This window comes from Nylanderia fulva, unplaced genomic scaffold (assembly GCF_048542155.1).
Source record: "Nylanderia fulva isolate GAGA-0341 unplaced genomic scaffold, ASM4854215v1 Scaffold19, whole genome shotgun sequence".
NCBI lineage: Eukaryota > Metazoa > Arthropoda > Insecta > Hymenoptera > Formicidae > Nylanderia > Nylanderia fulva.
In genome coordinates this window covers 1,925,027-1,943,037 of record NW_028190161.1, presented here as the reverse complement: position 1 = coordinate 1,943,037, position 18,011 = coordinate 1,925,027, and the positions used below count along the sequence as shown (strand labels likewise).

Below are 18,011 nucleotides of genomic sequence, written 5' to 3'. Positions count from 1 at the left end.
AAGTTCGATAAAAATTTAAATGCAATCTACGAACTGCAGAGCAAAAACATATTGAAAACTTTCAATAGCATGAGCTAAACGCTTATCTCAAAAAGTAGATATGCGAATATTTTCAACGCGTGAAAATTTAATTGCAAACAAAAATACAAAAATTATCATTTTTATAACTTTTTCTCGGAAAAAAATTAATTCTACAGTTTCTATTATTTCTCTCGATCCCTTTTCTCATCTTATGTACTCGGAGAAGTCGTTACCGCAGCGATTTGTATGTCGGCACAATTATACGTCGTCATCCGGCAATTACTATTCCACGCCCTAGTAAGTTGAGTTTATATGGTATTCCGCGATGTTATTTCTATAACTGTTTCTAGGTGCGAAAGTGCGAGGTTACACTCGAACGAAAAAGAAAGAGAAAGAAGCACGAGGGAAAAAAGAGAAAAAAGATTGCTTCGGAAAACCGATGAAAATATTATCGGATTCTTTAGCTAACTGAAAAAACCGGCGTCCTGCCACATCCAAATCAATTTTGCTGCCATCGTTTGTCGTAAGAAGCGCGATCGATGATTTCGTCTCATAAATTATGAGCGAAAACAGGAATATCGGATTTCAATCGGGCTTTCAATAGAGGCATCAATCGCGACGATTAAATTCGATCGATCCATTTCGACGCCGATGTTGGCTTCTCTTTAAATGTATACAAGTTATTTCAAGAAGCCTGTGTAACGATGGTAAAGCGATATTCTCGAGTAAATCTTCAATCTGTCTTTTGTCTAGACTAAAATTGATATCAAGATATTATTCCATTAAAAATTGTTTTTTGATATAAATTTCTGAATGACCTATATCTACATAATAAAACTCATGACAAGAAGGCAAAAAAGCTTTTTACAAAGTCCAATTTCAAAAGTTTAAAAAAAAAAAAAAAGAAAAATGATATTTAAAAAAGATATCTGATATCCCAATCTAAAATGTCTCATAATTTGATAAAAAATAATTGCTTTTTACTGTCATTATGTAGGAAAACTCTATATATGGGATGAATCAAAAGTATTATAATTTTCATTCCATATTGCAGATCTATCCTGATAATGAGTTAAATCAGTAAAATAGAAGTCTACACGTCGCATCCTGTGCTATTAATATATATACATGTTATTGGAAGCATCCGGTTTTAGGAGCATTTGCACCGTTATGCCTGCTCAATCAATTGACATTTACTATGAGCAAAAAACTGTTATAAAACTTTAAAGATATAAAAATTTGATGTATCAGATTTTGCAGTGTAATTTTGGAAGCGATATAGGGTCACATTTCGAAATTAATAAATGGAATTCAAAACAGCAAAGAAAAAGAAGGTTCTATTGCATATTGTAGATTATTTAAAAAAGTCAGTTAAAAAAATTGCGCACAAAAAATTTAAAAATCAGAAACCTATTCTATATTTCACGTAATTCATCAAATTTGTCATATAAGTAAAAATTGGTGAGCACTAAAATGTCAGTGAGTAAAAGTTTCGACATTTATGCAAAATATATTTTACGCCAGTTGAACTATTTCCATCGTAGCTCATAAATATAGAGATCATTTTCGAGTGTCTGCAGTACGGAAATCTAAACTCGCTGAAATTTTACCGGTTTCAATCCCTAGTGAAAATTCATCCCAAGGGAATTTTATTTCATTGCCGCGAAACAATCTGACGTCTGTCGCTTTAGATATATTTCATCTAGTGAGCAGTAGTCACATAAGCTTAACAGTTATTTGCTACAAAACGGTTACTTCTATAATCCCGTAATAACAAATAAAGTTTAACATAAATTACATACAATTATGTATGTAAATTATTTGAATAATATGAACATAATGATTGTTGAAATGTAATAACTATTAAAAAAGGATTTATGATACGAATGTATATTTCTCACAAATGCATCTTGCTAAAACGAAACGAATTTTGCATTTCCCCAAAATTTTATGCTATTTTCAAAATATAAAGCTCACGTGCAAATAATAATAGAAATATCCGTTTTGCTGTTCTTCAATCCATATCCATGCATCTTCCATTTTCGACGCGAATGGATTGAACTTCTATCTTCCACGACAATCGAGAGAGCGCGCGCGATTTTTTCACACATAGCCGCTTCGTTTTTCGGACAGAAAGAGAGGAAAAAAAATCTCGCGAAACTGCAGCACATTTACACCACCTACGAGTCGCGAATTTTTTTTTTTTATTTCCTTTTTTTTTGCCGTGCAAAACTTTTTAATTGCGAGGCTCACTCTGATGGCCGACGCGAGAGGAGGCCATCCAATTTGTGCGAATGGGTTTTTCTCGAACGCTTTTCCTTCCTCGCCCTGCCCTTGTGTCGATCCCTTTGCCGTGATTCTTTTGTGACGTAAAAATTGAATCCACATAGCTACGGTACATTCACGGAGGTGAACATGTCATGCTCGTACATGTCGTTCACACACGACAAAATTCGAAGGAGAAATCAACTCTTTGTCGCGTTTTTTCTTCTCTCTTATTCGATTTTTTTTTTTTTTTTTTTTTTTTAGATGCAATTGCTATTGACAACTTTTGTAAGTCTAAATACTGAAATTACGACTGATTTATTAAATATAAAGTAAATATAATGATATTTAAAAATATACAATAAATTCAATTTCCCTATTCAATTATTTCTCTTATCTTAGATATTAGATATTTTTTTGTAGAATTAAAAATAATCTGGATAATTTATATGGAAATAAATATGAGCAAAAAAAAAAAAATAATACAGATACATTTTATGTTATACAAATATATCTGGGAGAATATAATAGTTTCAGTAAAAGATTCAGGATAAAGATTTCTTCCTCTCTTTCGTTATTATGATTCATACTTTTTCTCCAGGCCTACAGACTTCACACAGACTAAACACGATCTTCTCAATTAACCAGATGAACGTACATACACGCATCCAGCAAATTTGTGGTTTCCGTTCTACCGGAATCTTGCGGTTGTTCGTCCGAATGAGAGATAAAGGAAGAGGAACCGGAAAAGGAGGAGGCTGGACAGGAAGAAAAAGAGCGGAAAAATAGGAACAAAAAGCCAATGCGTCGTGTGTCCCACGACAGCTCGTCGTCTCTCTAGCTATAGACCAAACAAACAATCTTTATCTCCTTTATGGTCGCCCGCTTATCTCCGTCCAGCGACTGACTCTCAGCCGACAGGTCGCGCACCTTTTTCTCACCCTCGTACGTAAAGAAATCCTTTGTGTTCCGGCATACGTTCTCACGGCGGAGTAAAAGTTGAGAAACGAAGGAGAAAGAGAGAGAGAGAGAGTAAGACGAAACATAGAAAATTTGAATAAATCTCGCGCCACGTTGTGAATATCATTTCGCTAGACTTCGTGAAGCGTTTCGCATCTTTAAGGGAGGGAAACTGAAAACAGTTCTCTAAGTACCGTTCCGATAAAGTTTCAAGGAAAGCCGTGCCGGTGCATCTCGGGCGATGATAACCAGGGCAAGCTTCGTTATAACCGCCGTTTAAGAACCGTGACGTTTTTTTAACGAAAAAAAAAAGAGAAGTCTTATATCCTTTAGCCGATATCGAAGATAAATGGTTGCGCCGATATGGAAGATGAATCGTTTCTTCTGGTAAATAATTGTCCTGAATTTGTTAAAATAAATCGAAGAATTGAGATAAATGTGTTAAATCGAATATTGCGCGAAATTTTTCACTATATTCTCTATATCTTTTCGCAGCATAACATTGCACAATGCAATCCCAATCAATCTCTCTTAAGATTCTAATCGATCTCGCTTTGTTTACACATGTCAGAGATTTACTTAGATGCCGTTTGATTGAAAAATGTTTTGCGTCTTTCTTGCAATCAATCTAAATATCATGTTTATGTGCAAATGCTAAATTTATATAAATCGACATGCGTCGTGAAATAGTCGTGAAACTTCCTAGTAAACATAGATCGAGCGTTGACGACATACAAATGACGATAAATTGTTCACTTCACTAATACTACTTTTTTACAAGACAGGTAAAATTAATTTGCGAAAATCTCTGAAGGAGAGGGAGGGATCAGGAAAAATATATAATCTCGAAATTCTCTCATCGAGAAATTTTCGCTGACAAGATAAATAAAATTAATGGAACACATTCAATTAATGAATTGTGTACCAAAGAGAAGAATAAGAGAGTAACATTTCCCAGATAAAATATATTAAATAATGTAAATACTTTTTACAATAGCCTAAACATTTTGATATTAAATCTCAATCTATTCACTGGAAAAAAATTTGTTAACTTGACTAAACCTTTCAACTAAATTACTATTTTATTAGATAATTGAATATATATTAGTATTAAAGTCAAATATACGTTCTGTTAGATTTAATACGTTATATTCAATTTAAATATTTTTATATGTTCAATTAACAAAATAATATTTAGTTGAAAGCTTTAGTCAAAAGTTGACAATTTTTTTCAGTGTCTAAATTGAACCGTATGAAATTCTAAAAACTTAGTTTTTTATCATTTCACATTAAATATACAAAAATTTCATTATCATATCACGTAGATATTACACAAGAAACCGAATATATAAAAATCAGGCTTCAAACTTACCATATTTGGCACACCTAAAATTGTCTAATACGATTAAAAACGCCGTGATAAATTATCAAAATATTATCAGATTTCACATTGAACGTCGTGCATAATTAATGTTATTTATATAATATATTCATTCAAATACTAAAAATATATTTATAGAAATACAGACATATATATCCAATAATTTATTTCAATCGTATTTCTGTCACTGTGAAATCAACTCAACATAGTTGAATAGTAAGTGTGTCCACCTAATTTAATATCGAATCCATTTCGTTCCTTTTCAAGCGGTGACTCCGCAATATGGTTTTATAAGAGAAACGAAAAAACCGTCCCTTCTGATCGTTTATTGAGACAAGCATGAATCGCGAAATTCGCTTGAAAGTTGCATGTATCCGTACGAAATCAATTCACCAGAATTCTCGCAACAGAATACATAAAGTGCAACTCAGTCAGATTTCTCTTATATGTGAATTGCTTGACCAATTTAAAATTACAATAAAAATTAATAGAAATATATTGTACCAACCTTTGTTTTACACAGAATTTGAAGATCTTGAAGAATAAAGTTTTAAAGAAAATTGCATACTTCAGGAGCATTATTTCGTCAAATTTGTATTAAAAATAATTCGATTTCAAATTCATAGAACATATATATTACGTGGGGAATATTTTGCATATATACGATATGTCAGGGAAAGCGATCGACGGAGAGAAATCGAAAACTCATCGGCGCTCTCCATAAGTTTCGGTTAACCGCTGACGAACGATCGACAACGATCGATCCTGAAGAGATATAGCCTCGGTGGTTACGGGCAGTGATGACGACGGCAAAAGGGCCGCATGTTCATCGCGTTTTTGTCTGTGACGCGGAGAAAAAGTCGCGGAATGCGATTGCCATTGACCGTGCGCAATAAAATCGTTCCGCAATAAGACGACCGGTTTGCTACGCTAATAAATTATGGTATATATCGCGCGCAGATCATGCATGCGAATGCCAAAGAAAGTCCTGACTTCGCGGTCTTGTTAGAAAATTTAATTGCATTACCGTGGGAGCGCGGAAAGTCGTAAATAAAAATTCGAATTATTTTCACGGAAAAAATAATTACTTTTTGCAAATTGATAATGGAGACATTCTTAAATCCGCGTATTTTATTACCAGATAATTGCTGTTAAATATATACTTTATCCAACCGCTATGCGGATTACAAGATATATACATATATATATATGTACGTAATATTTAAATTGCAATATGATAATAATTATGCAATTAAATAAACAAAATAATATCCTGATGTGCACACGTTTCACAAAATAATGCAAATAATGATTTAAATGCAATATTGCTCGCAAAATTTAGTAAATTATTACACGATGGGCATAAGCATAATAACATTTTCGTATACACAAACATTTATTATTAAGATAATATGCTCACTATATCGAGTAATATATATGTCTTTAAAATCACGATAAATCTCCGTTGAAAAATTGATCATTCATTTCTTCATATGTAAATTTGATTGCGCGCAGCATATAATACGAATTTTTCGATATCAGAAGCACTCGGTGCAGAGTCTACGCGGATGGATGCAGTAGAGAAAGATTGTTCTCTCGAGTCCTGGCATTCGCACGCACGAATGACGCGCGAGCGCGCGTGAAAGGAACATATGGCGTTTTATAGAGAGAGACCAGTCCTCTTCCTTTAAAGCTTTTCGACGCCACCTGTTACGTAAATGCGAGAGGAAGAGGACCCCCGGAGCCTGTTCGCGAGAGAGACGCGGTCGATTGATTCGCATTGTAATAATCAAGGAGGGCGATTCACGTCCTTCTTGCAACGTGCTCTTCCCACCTGACGGCCATTCAGCCGCTCGACAACAGAAAGTACCACCGCGTGTATACGCCACGCCGTATATGATTATAATAATTCCAGCTAGGCGCGATGGCACTGATACCCTTGGTGACGCTGAGCCATCAAGTACCGTAGTAGGTGCCTTACCTTAGTGGTGCCTTTTCCGCGAGCTATTGTTGGCTGGCAACACAGCCTCGCCGCGAGATATCAATTCATTTAAACGAGCTATCAATTTATCGCGCGCGTCCGCGAAGGGAAACGAATGAAATAACGAGAGATTTCAGCCAGGTAGCGAATAAAGATATTTATGGCTGGAAACTTCTCTCTCGATTCAAGATAAATCAATTCTAATTTTATCAAATTAAAATTATGATCTCTTGAAAAACTGTCCAGTTCGTTAATAATTCCAACTATTTGATTCGAAAATTATTTTACAACATCTTGAATCTAAATCACGAGTTCATTATATTTTTCGTATATTATTCTAATTTCAAAATATTTATTATATAACATTTTATATCGATGAAAAAGAAATTCCTTACTTTTTCCTCGGACAACGAACAAGGCGCGAAGTAAGACAACGGTTAAATTGAAGCTGTTCGTAAAATGACTCACCGTTGATATGCATTTGTGGCTCGGCGAGATGAACTCTAGACCCCGCTGTCCCTCGCCGCTGAAGCACTTCTGGATGTTGCTCATGAACTTGCGGCGGATCGCTTTGAGGGAATAAACACATAAAGCTGAATGCGGACGCGGCACGTCGCTGTTGGGCCCGTCGCTCTCGGCAAACACGGCGAATAGCACATCGTCCTGGGCAGTGATGCCCAGATCACCGGCGAGCACCGAACCGGCCTTGCCAACGTAGGCGGCCTGCACCAGGTTGTAGATGCGCTCGTCGCTGGTGCAATTAATCGGTATTTCCGTGTACGAGTAATAGTGCTCGTCGTCTTGGCACACGCGCACCAACTTCGACAGATAGATCGGCGTCTCTGTGTTTTTCATCTGCGTGGTGAGAAAGTAGCTGAAACCGCCGCTGCTGAAGCCGTAGATGTAATTGATCGGATAACGTTCGCGCGACAAAGAATTCACGTACATTCGCGTACCGGTGGTCACCGCGGCTTCAGCAATGTTCAGCATCTTGTCCTTGTCGAGGGATCGCGAACTCACCGCTGGCACTTCCGAGCGATAGGGCGAATTGCCGGTGAAGGTCACACCGACGTACATGACCTGGGAGACCGGCGGATTTGGCGGACCTGGGGCGATAAACGCGACCGTCGAGGCGGTAGCGTTATTCGCCACCACCGCCTCCTTAACTTCCTGCACCACATCCGATATGTTGTGCAAATTGCGTACCGTGCACATACCTTGGAATAGACTACCGCAAGAGATGAGTCTCGTGGTAGTGTAATCGATCACCAGGGCTTTGTTCACGTTGTCGACCGGGCGTTTTTGCGCCTCCCGGGGACAGTCCAGCATCGAGCACGCCGTGGAATCGCCCTTCGGCCCGGTGACCTCCTTCACAACCAACACCAGATCCGGTGACAACTGATACAGCCGGTTAACCGCGCCCACGTACACCCGGCCCGTGTTCTTGTCCACCACCAGATGGTTCATGCGCTCCACCTCCGAATCGTGGAACTTCTGCACTATATCTGCCGGCAACGAGCGCGCCGTCGGCAGCCGCGATGATAGCGACGTCAGGATTAGGATCAAGATCAGCGGCAGCGGTGGACGACAGCCTCGTCGGCACGACCGCGATACCGCCGGCCGGGATATCGCCGCCCTCATCGTCCCCGTCGTCGCTGCCGGGAAGACTGACAACATGTCTATTCTACTTCCGCGCTATGGACTCCGTCGCGTCCTCTTCCTCTTCTTCCTCTTCCACCTTCTCTTCCTCCTGCCTCGCGCTGCCGGGCGATCCTGGCGGAGGCGGCCTCCTTCTCGAGCCTCGCCCAGGCCTGCAACAGAGCAATAAAAGTCCACGATTATTACGGTGCGCTCGAGCACTTCAGCGAACAAATTTATAACGAGCAATTGTACATTTTATTCAATTATCAATAGAAAATTATATCCATTTAGAACTATGTGAAAATCTTTGAGACTATGAAATAAAAAAAGGAGAAAGGAGAAAAAATTGAAATTAAAAACGCGAAGAAGACTCGTTAAATTTGTGAAACGAGGGAAAATAATTCTGGCATGCTTCGTTTCTCTTTGTTTCTGCTGTGATATTTAATTTCGCGAATTGATCTTGAGGATATGTACATAGGTACACAATATACATGTGAGGCAACATTCACATTCATATATAATTGTAACTATTATCTCCTCGGACTCAAGGTGAGAGCACCTCTTGCACGCGATGCAATCTACTTTCGATCAAAGGGAAAGGTGCAATTAGTGCAACGGAACAATTATTGCCAACAGCCAACGATAGGAATCGAGCGAAATAATATAAAGAAGATAACAACAACGCGCGACGCTTAATATTAAATATCATATTTCTAAAAATTATTTATAAAAATATCTAAAATATTTAATAAAAATATAAAATACAAATTAAATATAAAATAAGATATACATATAAATAATTAGATATATATTTAATTCGATTCGGCAACAAAATGTACGATTGTCAAAGGAAAAGACATATTTAAATGACGTCTCGTTAATGGGACGTAAGCATTTTTATGCGATCAGAAGTGCCCCTCAGCGATCGTTTGGCAGTTCACGTACAAAATTCGACGGGCGAGACTACATAGTAGGATGAAAGTAATGAGGCTATGGCGGTAGTCGGGGGAAGAAATGTGCGATTTATCGAGCGAGGAAAACCAGGTGCCTTTGAAACGTGCCCCACGACGCATCTCTCGGAAGAAAATGAAACGGCCGACTTCGTGCAGCCGGCGAGAGAGCGCATTGGGAAAAGCGAAGGGAAAGGAATAAGGTGGAGTAAAGGGCGAACGGAGGAAAAAAAAAATAGAGACGGCAATCATCTCCTTCTTCTCCCTCTCATCTCTTATCGCAACGCGAAGGGTAACGGTTGATCGAGAACAAAACTTTTCTTATTTCCCGAAAACCCATTTCTCCCTTCTTCCCTCTCTTTTCTGAATTACACCCCACCGATTTTATTCGATGTCAATCTCGGTTTATAGCGTTTCAGTTTCCCCGAAGCAGATTAGAAACATCTGCGCGCGAAAATCTCGCATACTTTGCGCGATCTTTAGAAATAATTCAGAATAGTCGCAGGGGTTCCAACGTATGATTTTGGATACATATATACATAAGTATAGGATTAGTTTGAAGCCCATAATAAGATTATATACGCTGAAAAGAATTTATAGAATTCGAATAAATATTTACTTCATATATAAGAGTATCCGTTTCAAAACAGATAAATGTCTGTTTGCTTCGAAAATAAATGATTGATTAGGCAGTATTGAAATAAATATTTATTGATTTAATAATGTGTTTCAGTATATAAAAGAGCATGAGAAGTTTTTTAATTACCTAAAAAAATTAATAAAATGAATGCCTATAAATATAAAGATGAATGATTCGAGAACAATCAATATTACGCATCGCGCATGTCAATCGGAAAAGTCTGGAAGGAACAATGAATGCGATATCGATTTGTTTATTAACCGCGACGTAGTTTCGAAGTATGTCTCATAGACTGTAGGAACGTCGAGTCGACAATACGTCGCGTCATTCATTAAATGACGAATCGGAGAGTCCAATATCGAGCAACAGTATACACTTGTTCCACGGAAAAGAAAAGATTACAAAGTTCGTGCAATTGTATGAGCCATTCGCGGTGAGTAAGCATGACATAAATAATGATTGCAGGTACACAAAGAAAGTAGATCAGGTGACACACGTGCACCGATAAGTATCGAATCGATTGCGGGAATGTGCAGTTTCACGCGAAGGAAAATCTCTATGACGCAAGAATTTGCCGAAGCAAAAAGTGTCTTAAGCACCGCCCTAAGCGAATATGTCTTTAACGTCTTGATGACATAATATTTGAAGGCAATAAATATCTACGATGTTACTCTACCGCATCTCTGACTTGGAAGTGGATGGACGCGCACGCTAAACCCCGGTAACTCTCCGTATCTGATGAACAGAACGCGTGCCTTTCTTCGTGAATTCCCATTGTGTTAAGGAGGAGCGACACGCACCTCGATGTCGGTTAAAACAGTAATTAACGAGTGTCTTAATTGCTCTCGGCAGTTTGTACCGCGATCTCACCGAAGCGATACACGACAGAGACACCTCTCGTTTCCGACGACGAACTATGTTAGTCGAGAAAGTCAAACATGCGTGAAACTACGGACTAATTAGCGTGCTGACTTGAGGCGATGTGAAATTCAAGGCTATATAGAGACACTTCAAATATATATCAAGATACCAATATGGTCTTTCGATATCGAAAATCATGTTTTGCAATAACGATGTGACATTAAACGGAGACCTATGAGTTAATGAGTTATTAAACAATTTATAAATTATACATATTTAGTGATATAAAAATTATAATTTATGTAGTAAATATTAAAATTATAGGATTTCTCATATCATTAATAAAATACAAGAAAATATTGATGCAGAAATAAATTATGTAAAAATTAATTTATATACTTATAGAATATTTATACTGCATGATATAAATGTTTTAAATATATGTTAATATTAATGAAGAAATATTCGATAATATCTTGTGCAAAATTGCATTTTGCAAAATTCTAAATATGATGGACTTTTCATCTTTCAATTTCTATTTGGGACAATTTATCATCGAAAAAAAATTAAAATAGCGTTTAGTGTACAATGACTCAACGTGAAGTACATCGTGTAGCAATACAGTCCCTCACGTTCTATTTTATTGTAAACGTGTCCTTGCATTCGGCGCCTCCATAAAGAACGCACATCTAGGGTAAAGCCGTTCATATTGCCGAGAGCAGCTTAAAAGACAAACTGCCTTTCTAAGAAAAGGTTACGTAACGAATGCGATTGCTCGACAAACGTGCCTTGGAAAAAAGTGTAAGTATTAAAAGCATAGAAAAGGATGTATTTAAGAGACGCCGAGGAGGAAAAATAATGGAGTAGGAAAAAAATTGCAACGCAAAAGCAGTACAATCGTTCTCCGCGAACCTTTAAATCTTTCACTCGGTTCGAAGTCCTTCTGATTCCTCATTAAGTAAATGGTTGACGTAGAAAACGTGCCGCGAAAACTTTTGATGTAATTCAAAAAGATATACGACGCAAGAACAAACTTATTCTTCTCCAATGTTTAATTAATCCTTAGTAAAATCCTAAAGAAAAAAAGCAATAAAAATGCTTTTGTATAGATACTAAAATAGTTACATCATTTTCATTACGTTCCTCTTTTCTTTTTATCTTTTTTATATAAGATTTTATAAAAATCGGCTTTATTATTTCTCTTAATTTCATCTTTATATAATTGATGATCCATTTTAATATTCCCTTAATTACTCTTACGAAATTTGTTCCAGAATCTAAATATAATTCTTACATCTTTTCGTTAGCATTTTCCTAAAATTGTTAGTTAATCTACATTCTAATCCACCTCGAGTAAACTGTTTTCGATAACAGCGATTTACTGCTCACCAAAGTAACAAACTAAAAGCCTTTAAACATAGCGGAATAGCTATTATGGTCTACGGGGAAATTTTCCGAGGAGAGAACGGCCGTTAGCAAAAACTTACTATAACCAACCGGGATGGGAAAACTTGAATTAATTTGCCACCGCTAAAGCGTGGAAGAGAGAGAGAGACTTCGAGCAGCGGAAAATTTGTGCGGTCTATCAAGTCCGAAGCCCCTAATGGATCCTTAACGAGTTGAACAATCGTTAGAGGGTTTAAACAATCGTCCGGTCGTTGACTTTTTAAAAACGGCCGATTCCTATGGCATATCGAGTTGCCAACGGCGACAGAAACGTGAACTTTCCTCTCTCCGACGAACTTAAACCAAAACTAAATGCCCGCGAAGTATAGTATACCGTGAGGAGAGAGAAGTGAACTCTACGAAAACATCCTAGCTCGTTATCTCCGCCTTGTCCCCAGAAGATTTACAAACCCGCTATTATCTCAGTCGATTTTCTGGCGCTTGCGCCGAAAATGTGACTCTTCAGCTTTTCCAAGAAAGCGTATAAGAACGAGAGCACGTTTCGAGAGAACGTTATAAAAAATGTGTAACATTCTATTAGAATTAGATGACAAAATGATATAAATATCTTATAAATAATTGTTACGTCAAAGTATGACATACATGTTTTTTTCAAACGACTATAACCGACAGAAAAACATTGCATGTTGCTATTATGATAAAATATTATCGTTATTATCTGTATATATATATATATACTACGTGCATACTAGTGATATATGTGAGATACTTATCAACTCATATCTAAGCACAGTGTGGCTCTTTATTGAGCGGTTTGCCTGTCTGCTTCTGTTGTTATATCATAATTTACTCAAGAACGAGAAAAAAACACGCAAAAAGTATATTGTTCCGTTATATAATTCAACAATATATTTTTTATTTTATAAGTAGTAATTATTTAACTACATTACTGCTGCTTAAAAAAAATTAATTAAATAAGTAGACAAATACAAAAGCCTGAAAATACAAGTTCTCGAGTCTAGCTTGTCGTCTGAATTTAACAACTATTATAAATATGCGTAAGCATAAATTCCGCGAAGCTATTTGTACGGACACACGTTGCAAACGTAAGATCATTCGTTCCGTCAGCTAACGAGGTACGATCCATAAAGTAACGAGGTGATATATTGCCCGGCTCGTGGAAACGATCACGTATCAGGTGATCGCTTACAAGGAAAATCAGGTCGGACGTAAAAAAAAAGTGTAGGAGAACGAACGTGGATCCATCGAAGCTAATGAGAAGTAAGAGGCTACCCGGTAGCGCATCAACGATAGTATCTCCTGATTTTTAATAGTCTCGTCTAATAACTTCTGTTGCACAGTGAAATTAAGCGGCATTACGTTGCCGTGTCAAAATACGGGACTAACTGAAAGATACTGAATTTATTCTTCATCGTAACAGTAATCAATCTCCTCTCGAATAAAATTATCTGACTATGTGTATTAACTATACGTATTTCCCAGAAATATCTCACGTAATTACTTGAAATGATATTACGAATTTTATCTGTCAAACATTAAAATTTTTAACTTATATGAGTAATTTAATGCAAATGGTATGACATTATTAAATTTGTTAAAATAACTGTAATCAATATTAATAATATTACATGTTACATATATCATGTTTTAAAAAGAAATAAAGGAAATAATATTTAATATTTTTTCATATAAAAAAGTATGAAATAATATTTAATATTTTATATAAAGTACAAAATAATAATAAAGATAATATTTTAATATTTTTATCAATGATCAGCATATCATTTGATATTGATATATGTATAGTAAAAAACGTAAAATGTGTATCAACTTAAAAAACTTTAGTTATTTTTAAATAAATTCTGCTCAAACTATGTTTGAAGAATCAAATAATAAAACAGTTTTGAAAGAGAAGAAATATTTTATTCAGTTTGCTGATGTTTCTTATATGAGATACGGTTAAAGTTGACGATAAAATCCGATGAGATATCAGATCAGTAAAATAGATTTTTCCACTGATATATCTATCTGCTCGATAGTGAATGGAACAATGCTGGCAAACAGCAGGCACGCGACATTCACGAAAGATTGGCAAGTTGCCAGTATCAACTGCTTAACCCTTAAGTGCACAATGTGTCACGTTCCGATACCGTTCATTCAAGAAACATATCACGTTATTGAAAATTTTCATAAAATTGACATTTCTATTGTATTAAAAGTTTTTGTCGTTATCTAAACATAAGATAATTTTGATTTCACAATCAATTTTGTAGAAAATATAAATATAACGAGATAGCATTTTCTCTTTATTGTGTACTTTTTTCATCTTACAATCCTTTCTCATTTCTTATCGCTAATATATATATATATATATATATATATATATATATATAATATTGCATTTAATAATATATAATAAATTATCATAAAGAGTGGTGATACGCATGCTAAATGTATTTTTTTGCAACTATTTTCGTAAATTATCACGTTAAATTCTTTTATATTTGTAACTTTTTTTATATATGTGACTTTGTTGTATGTATTGGAATTTTGGGTTAAGTAAATAACAAAGTTCAAAACATTTTTTTTGTACATGTAATTTTTTTTTATCTTTTAACTGCGCTGCTGTTTAAAACTGGCAAACATTTTATGGAGAGAGCATACATTTCACGTTTTACTGATTAAGTTCTACCTTTTAATGAAATAGTGTACAAAATTCTGATGTACCGCTGCTTTTTACGATTTGCGAAGAAAATACAGTCTCCATAATTAGAAAATTCTATTTCACAAATTCTCATCTAAATTTTCTAGTTGCTATTTTTAACTATCTCAGAAACTCGTTATATGAGCTATCATTTTATTCAATTTTATTCAAAGATATCAGAAAAATTTGAAGTAAAAGAATATGAGTAAGTAAAATTGTTATGTATAGCCAATAAGAAATAGAAGAATTCTTCTTATGATATCATTCAGACCAATTTTTATCAGTCGCAATCGAAACCCAAGTAAGAGAGAAAGAGAAAAATATAGGAAAAGACGTATGAGAAATAGGGAGAGAGATACGAGGAGAAAAAGAGAAGACTGTGAAAATTTGCGGACTCAGAAAGAGAAGGAATAGACAGGCTCGTAATGCTCGGCAAAGGCCATTTACTGGTGACAGAGACAAATAGAACTGGGCAAGTTCTAAGAGGAGGGTCCATATGAGGAAGGAAGACTCTGCGTGTGTCTAGTTAGACGAAGCAGAAGAAAAGAAAGGACGGAGCTCGCTCGCTAGGATGCACTACGGGAATGAATTCCGTCACGATGTGCCCTTTACGACAGTGCTGCGACTCGATCTGCGGGATACCTTTCGTGCTCTTTAAATAATTTTGTGACAAAACGCTCTATATCTCTCGTAAACAAGCGGAAATAAATTTTCCATAATAAAACAAAGCCGCTGTCATATATATTTTCTCGCAGATATATATTTGAAAATTTTGCTGCTACGATTATAATCCGAAATTATTGCTACCGTGTAGTGAAAAATTATTACAAATCCGTAAAAAGATTGATTGATTAGGCGCAGCGAACGAATAACAATTAAGTTCCCAACGAATCGATGCATCCCGCGCGTGGAAATGCGGAGATAACTCCCTGATTTGCAACTCGAAAGGACTAAAGTACGCGTCGTACATATATGTGTATGCACTTGTATGCGCGTGGATTAATATCGGGCGCGATTAATAACGGGGCGGGTTTATAAACTTCGATTACGACGGACGCGCGTGCGAGCGACCGCTCGTTGCGTATTATACGATCGCGCGTAAACCGCCTATCGCAGGTCGAAGTGGATAACGATGCTCGCTTACTGTCGAAAGTCGCGTATGATCGTTACCCGCTGAACCAGCGCGTGTGCGCTGCAAATAATATACAGAATCGTCCAAAATAAATCGTGCGATTCCAATTATCAGAGACATTTAATTTGACCGATACAAATTTTATTTATAAATATTGAAAAATTTATCAATTTTCTTTCTTCCTGATTTTAAGAATTTTGCCAAGACATTTTCTTTATAAAAGAAATTAATTAGTATCGAGTCTCCATAAAAAAGTTCCAGGCTTGTCGGGAAATTAATTGAAAGAGAAACAATTTTGAAACGACTTTTTGTTTGAAAATCGATGAGCAAGTCAGTTTCATGGAAATCGCTCGCGTGTTTCGAGTTTGAAATGTAGTTGATGGCCGAAGCTGTTCTCGGTCCTATTCGAAACACCCTATACAGTGTGTCCCCAGCGAATTCGGGGCCACCTTGCACACGCCCCCGGACGTAATTGCAGTTCATAATCCGTAGGGCTAACGAGCGCAGTTTCGAGATGCGCGCGCGCACACAATATTAATATTCGGCCGACATCAAAACGTTATTTACAGCCGCGCGTCACCAATGATTCACACGCCGTTGTAAACGAATGGCTGCCAAATTGCAGAATTTGTAATCCTGTTGGAAATTGCATTAGCGGAGATGCGCTAGCATAGAGCAAGAGAGACAAAGTTTGCTCTTCGAGTACGAAAAGGGCGACATCTCACGAAATGATTAAATGAGTAATAACATCCGTTCCCTCGGATATATTTTCCAGTTGCTAAACTTTTATAATAAAAGAAGTAAAGAAAGTTTTATTTGAAAAAAAAAAAAAAAAAAAAAAAGATGCGACAGTAATAAAAAAATATAGTAGGTATACATTAACATTGCATTTTTTAAATAAGTTTTTTTTTAAAGACGCGTACAGTAGTATCTTGCGCGATAAGAATAATTTACACTTACAATATTTGATTTAAGATGTTATAAACAAACTGTTAAATTAAAAAAAAAATCCAATATTAATATAACTACGTATTTCTCCAAACAATTCTTTGTTTAAATAATTGATATAAAATCCGAGACATACATGTCAGGGCTCACCAGCTGTTTTTATGTCAGATTGGAGGCTTCGCTTAGAAATTCGAAAACAGAAGCGAGATTGGATTCGAAAATTACAATTTGCGATTTGAAACATTCATAGTTCGAAGGAAAGCGAAAGGCGCATAGATGAATGTTAGAAAGGGGCATACGTTACGAGAAAGTATAGCGGTACGACTATCGGCGAAGGGAGAGAAGATATATCGGCGGTCGCAGGAGGGTCGGGGATGAAAGGAAAGAGGGATGTTGCTTGTACAGGGCTGCCGGTAAGCTGGATGCCTGTTAAGTTTCCCGAGTATTATAGCGTGCGCCGAAGCCCCCTGAGGGACGCTGGGGCTTTGGGGTTGGTTGTCCGGGAGGATCGACCCAGGGGTGTACTCACCGTCGTTCTGGTCTAAACCGACCTAGAAAGTGGGCATGGGAGGGATAAGAGGGGTAAATGCAGACTTCTCTCCCTTCTCCTCGTGGTGTTAGCTTATAATAAAACGCAGTTGCTCGCCAAAAGCGCACGAGAGAGCTGTAACTACGATGCCGATAAAAAGCACATCGCATCGAGATAATTAATTTAATTGCCTTGCCTTTTTCAGAAAAAGCGACTTTTTTTTTAAATCTGTGGGAGAGAATCATTTGTACAATTTATTTCAGAAAAATCATTATACGATTTAATATATATCTCTTCAAGTTTACTTGAATTTTCTTTACTTTTCTATACTTTTATTTTCTGAAATTATTTATGACTCAAATTTCGTCTTTCCCAGAAAAGATTATTTAAAAAGTGATGAAATCTCTCAATTTGTAATGTCATATGTATTATTAAAAAGTAACAATAAATAGACACATTATATATGTCTATTTTAGCACAGTTTATTAAACTTTTACACGTTCGAAATATTTTATTCAGATATCTACATATATATTTGACCGAATTAAAAATAATATATATGTATATATA

At 36.3% G+C, this 18,011-nt stretch overlaps 1 protein-coding gene across 6 annotated transcripts in view; it reads right to left on the bottom strand.

Annotated features, from left to right (window-relative positions):
* PlexA (plexin A) overlaps window positions 1–18,011 on the bottom strand; it is a 263,457-nt gene that overhangs the window by 168,336 nt on the left and 77,110 nt on the right. For all 6 annotated transcript variants that reach the window (XM_029309200.2, XM_029309198.2, XM_029309197.2 and 3 more), the window contains one exon: window positions 7,077–8,419. In XM_029309200.2, coding sequence (XP_029165033.1) covers window positions 7,077–8,285 — 1,209 coding nt within the window. In that variant the 5' untranslated portion in view covers window positions 8,286–8,419. The remainder of the gene's footprint in view (window positions 1–7,076; window positions 8,420–18,011) is intronic.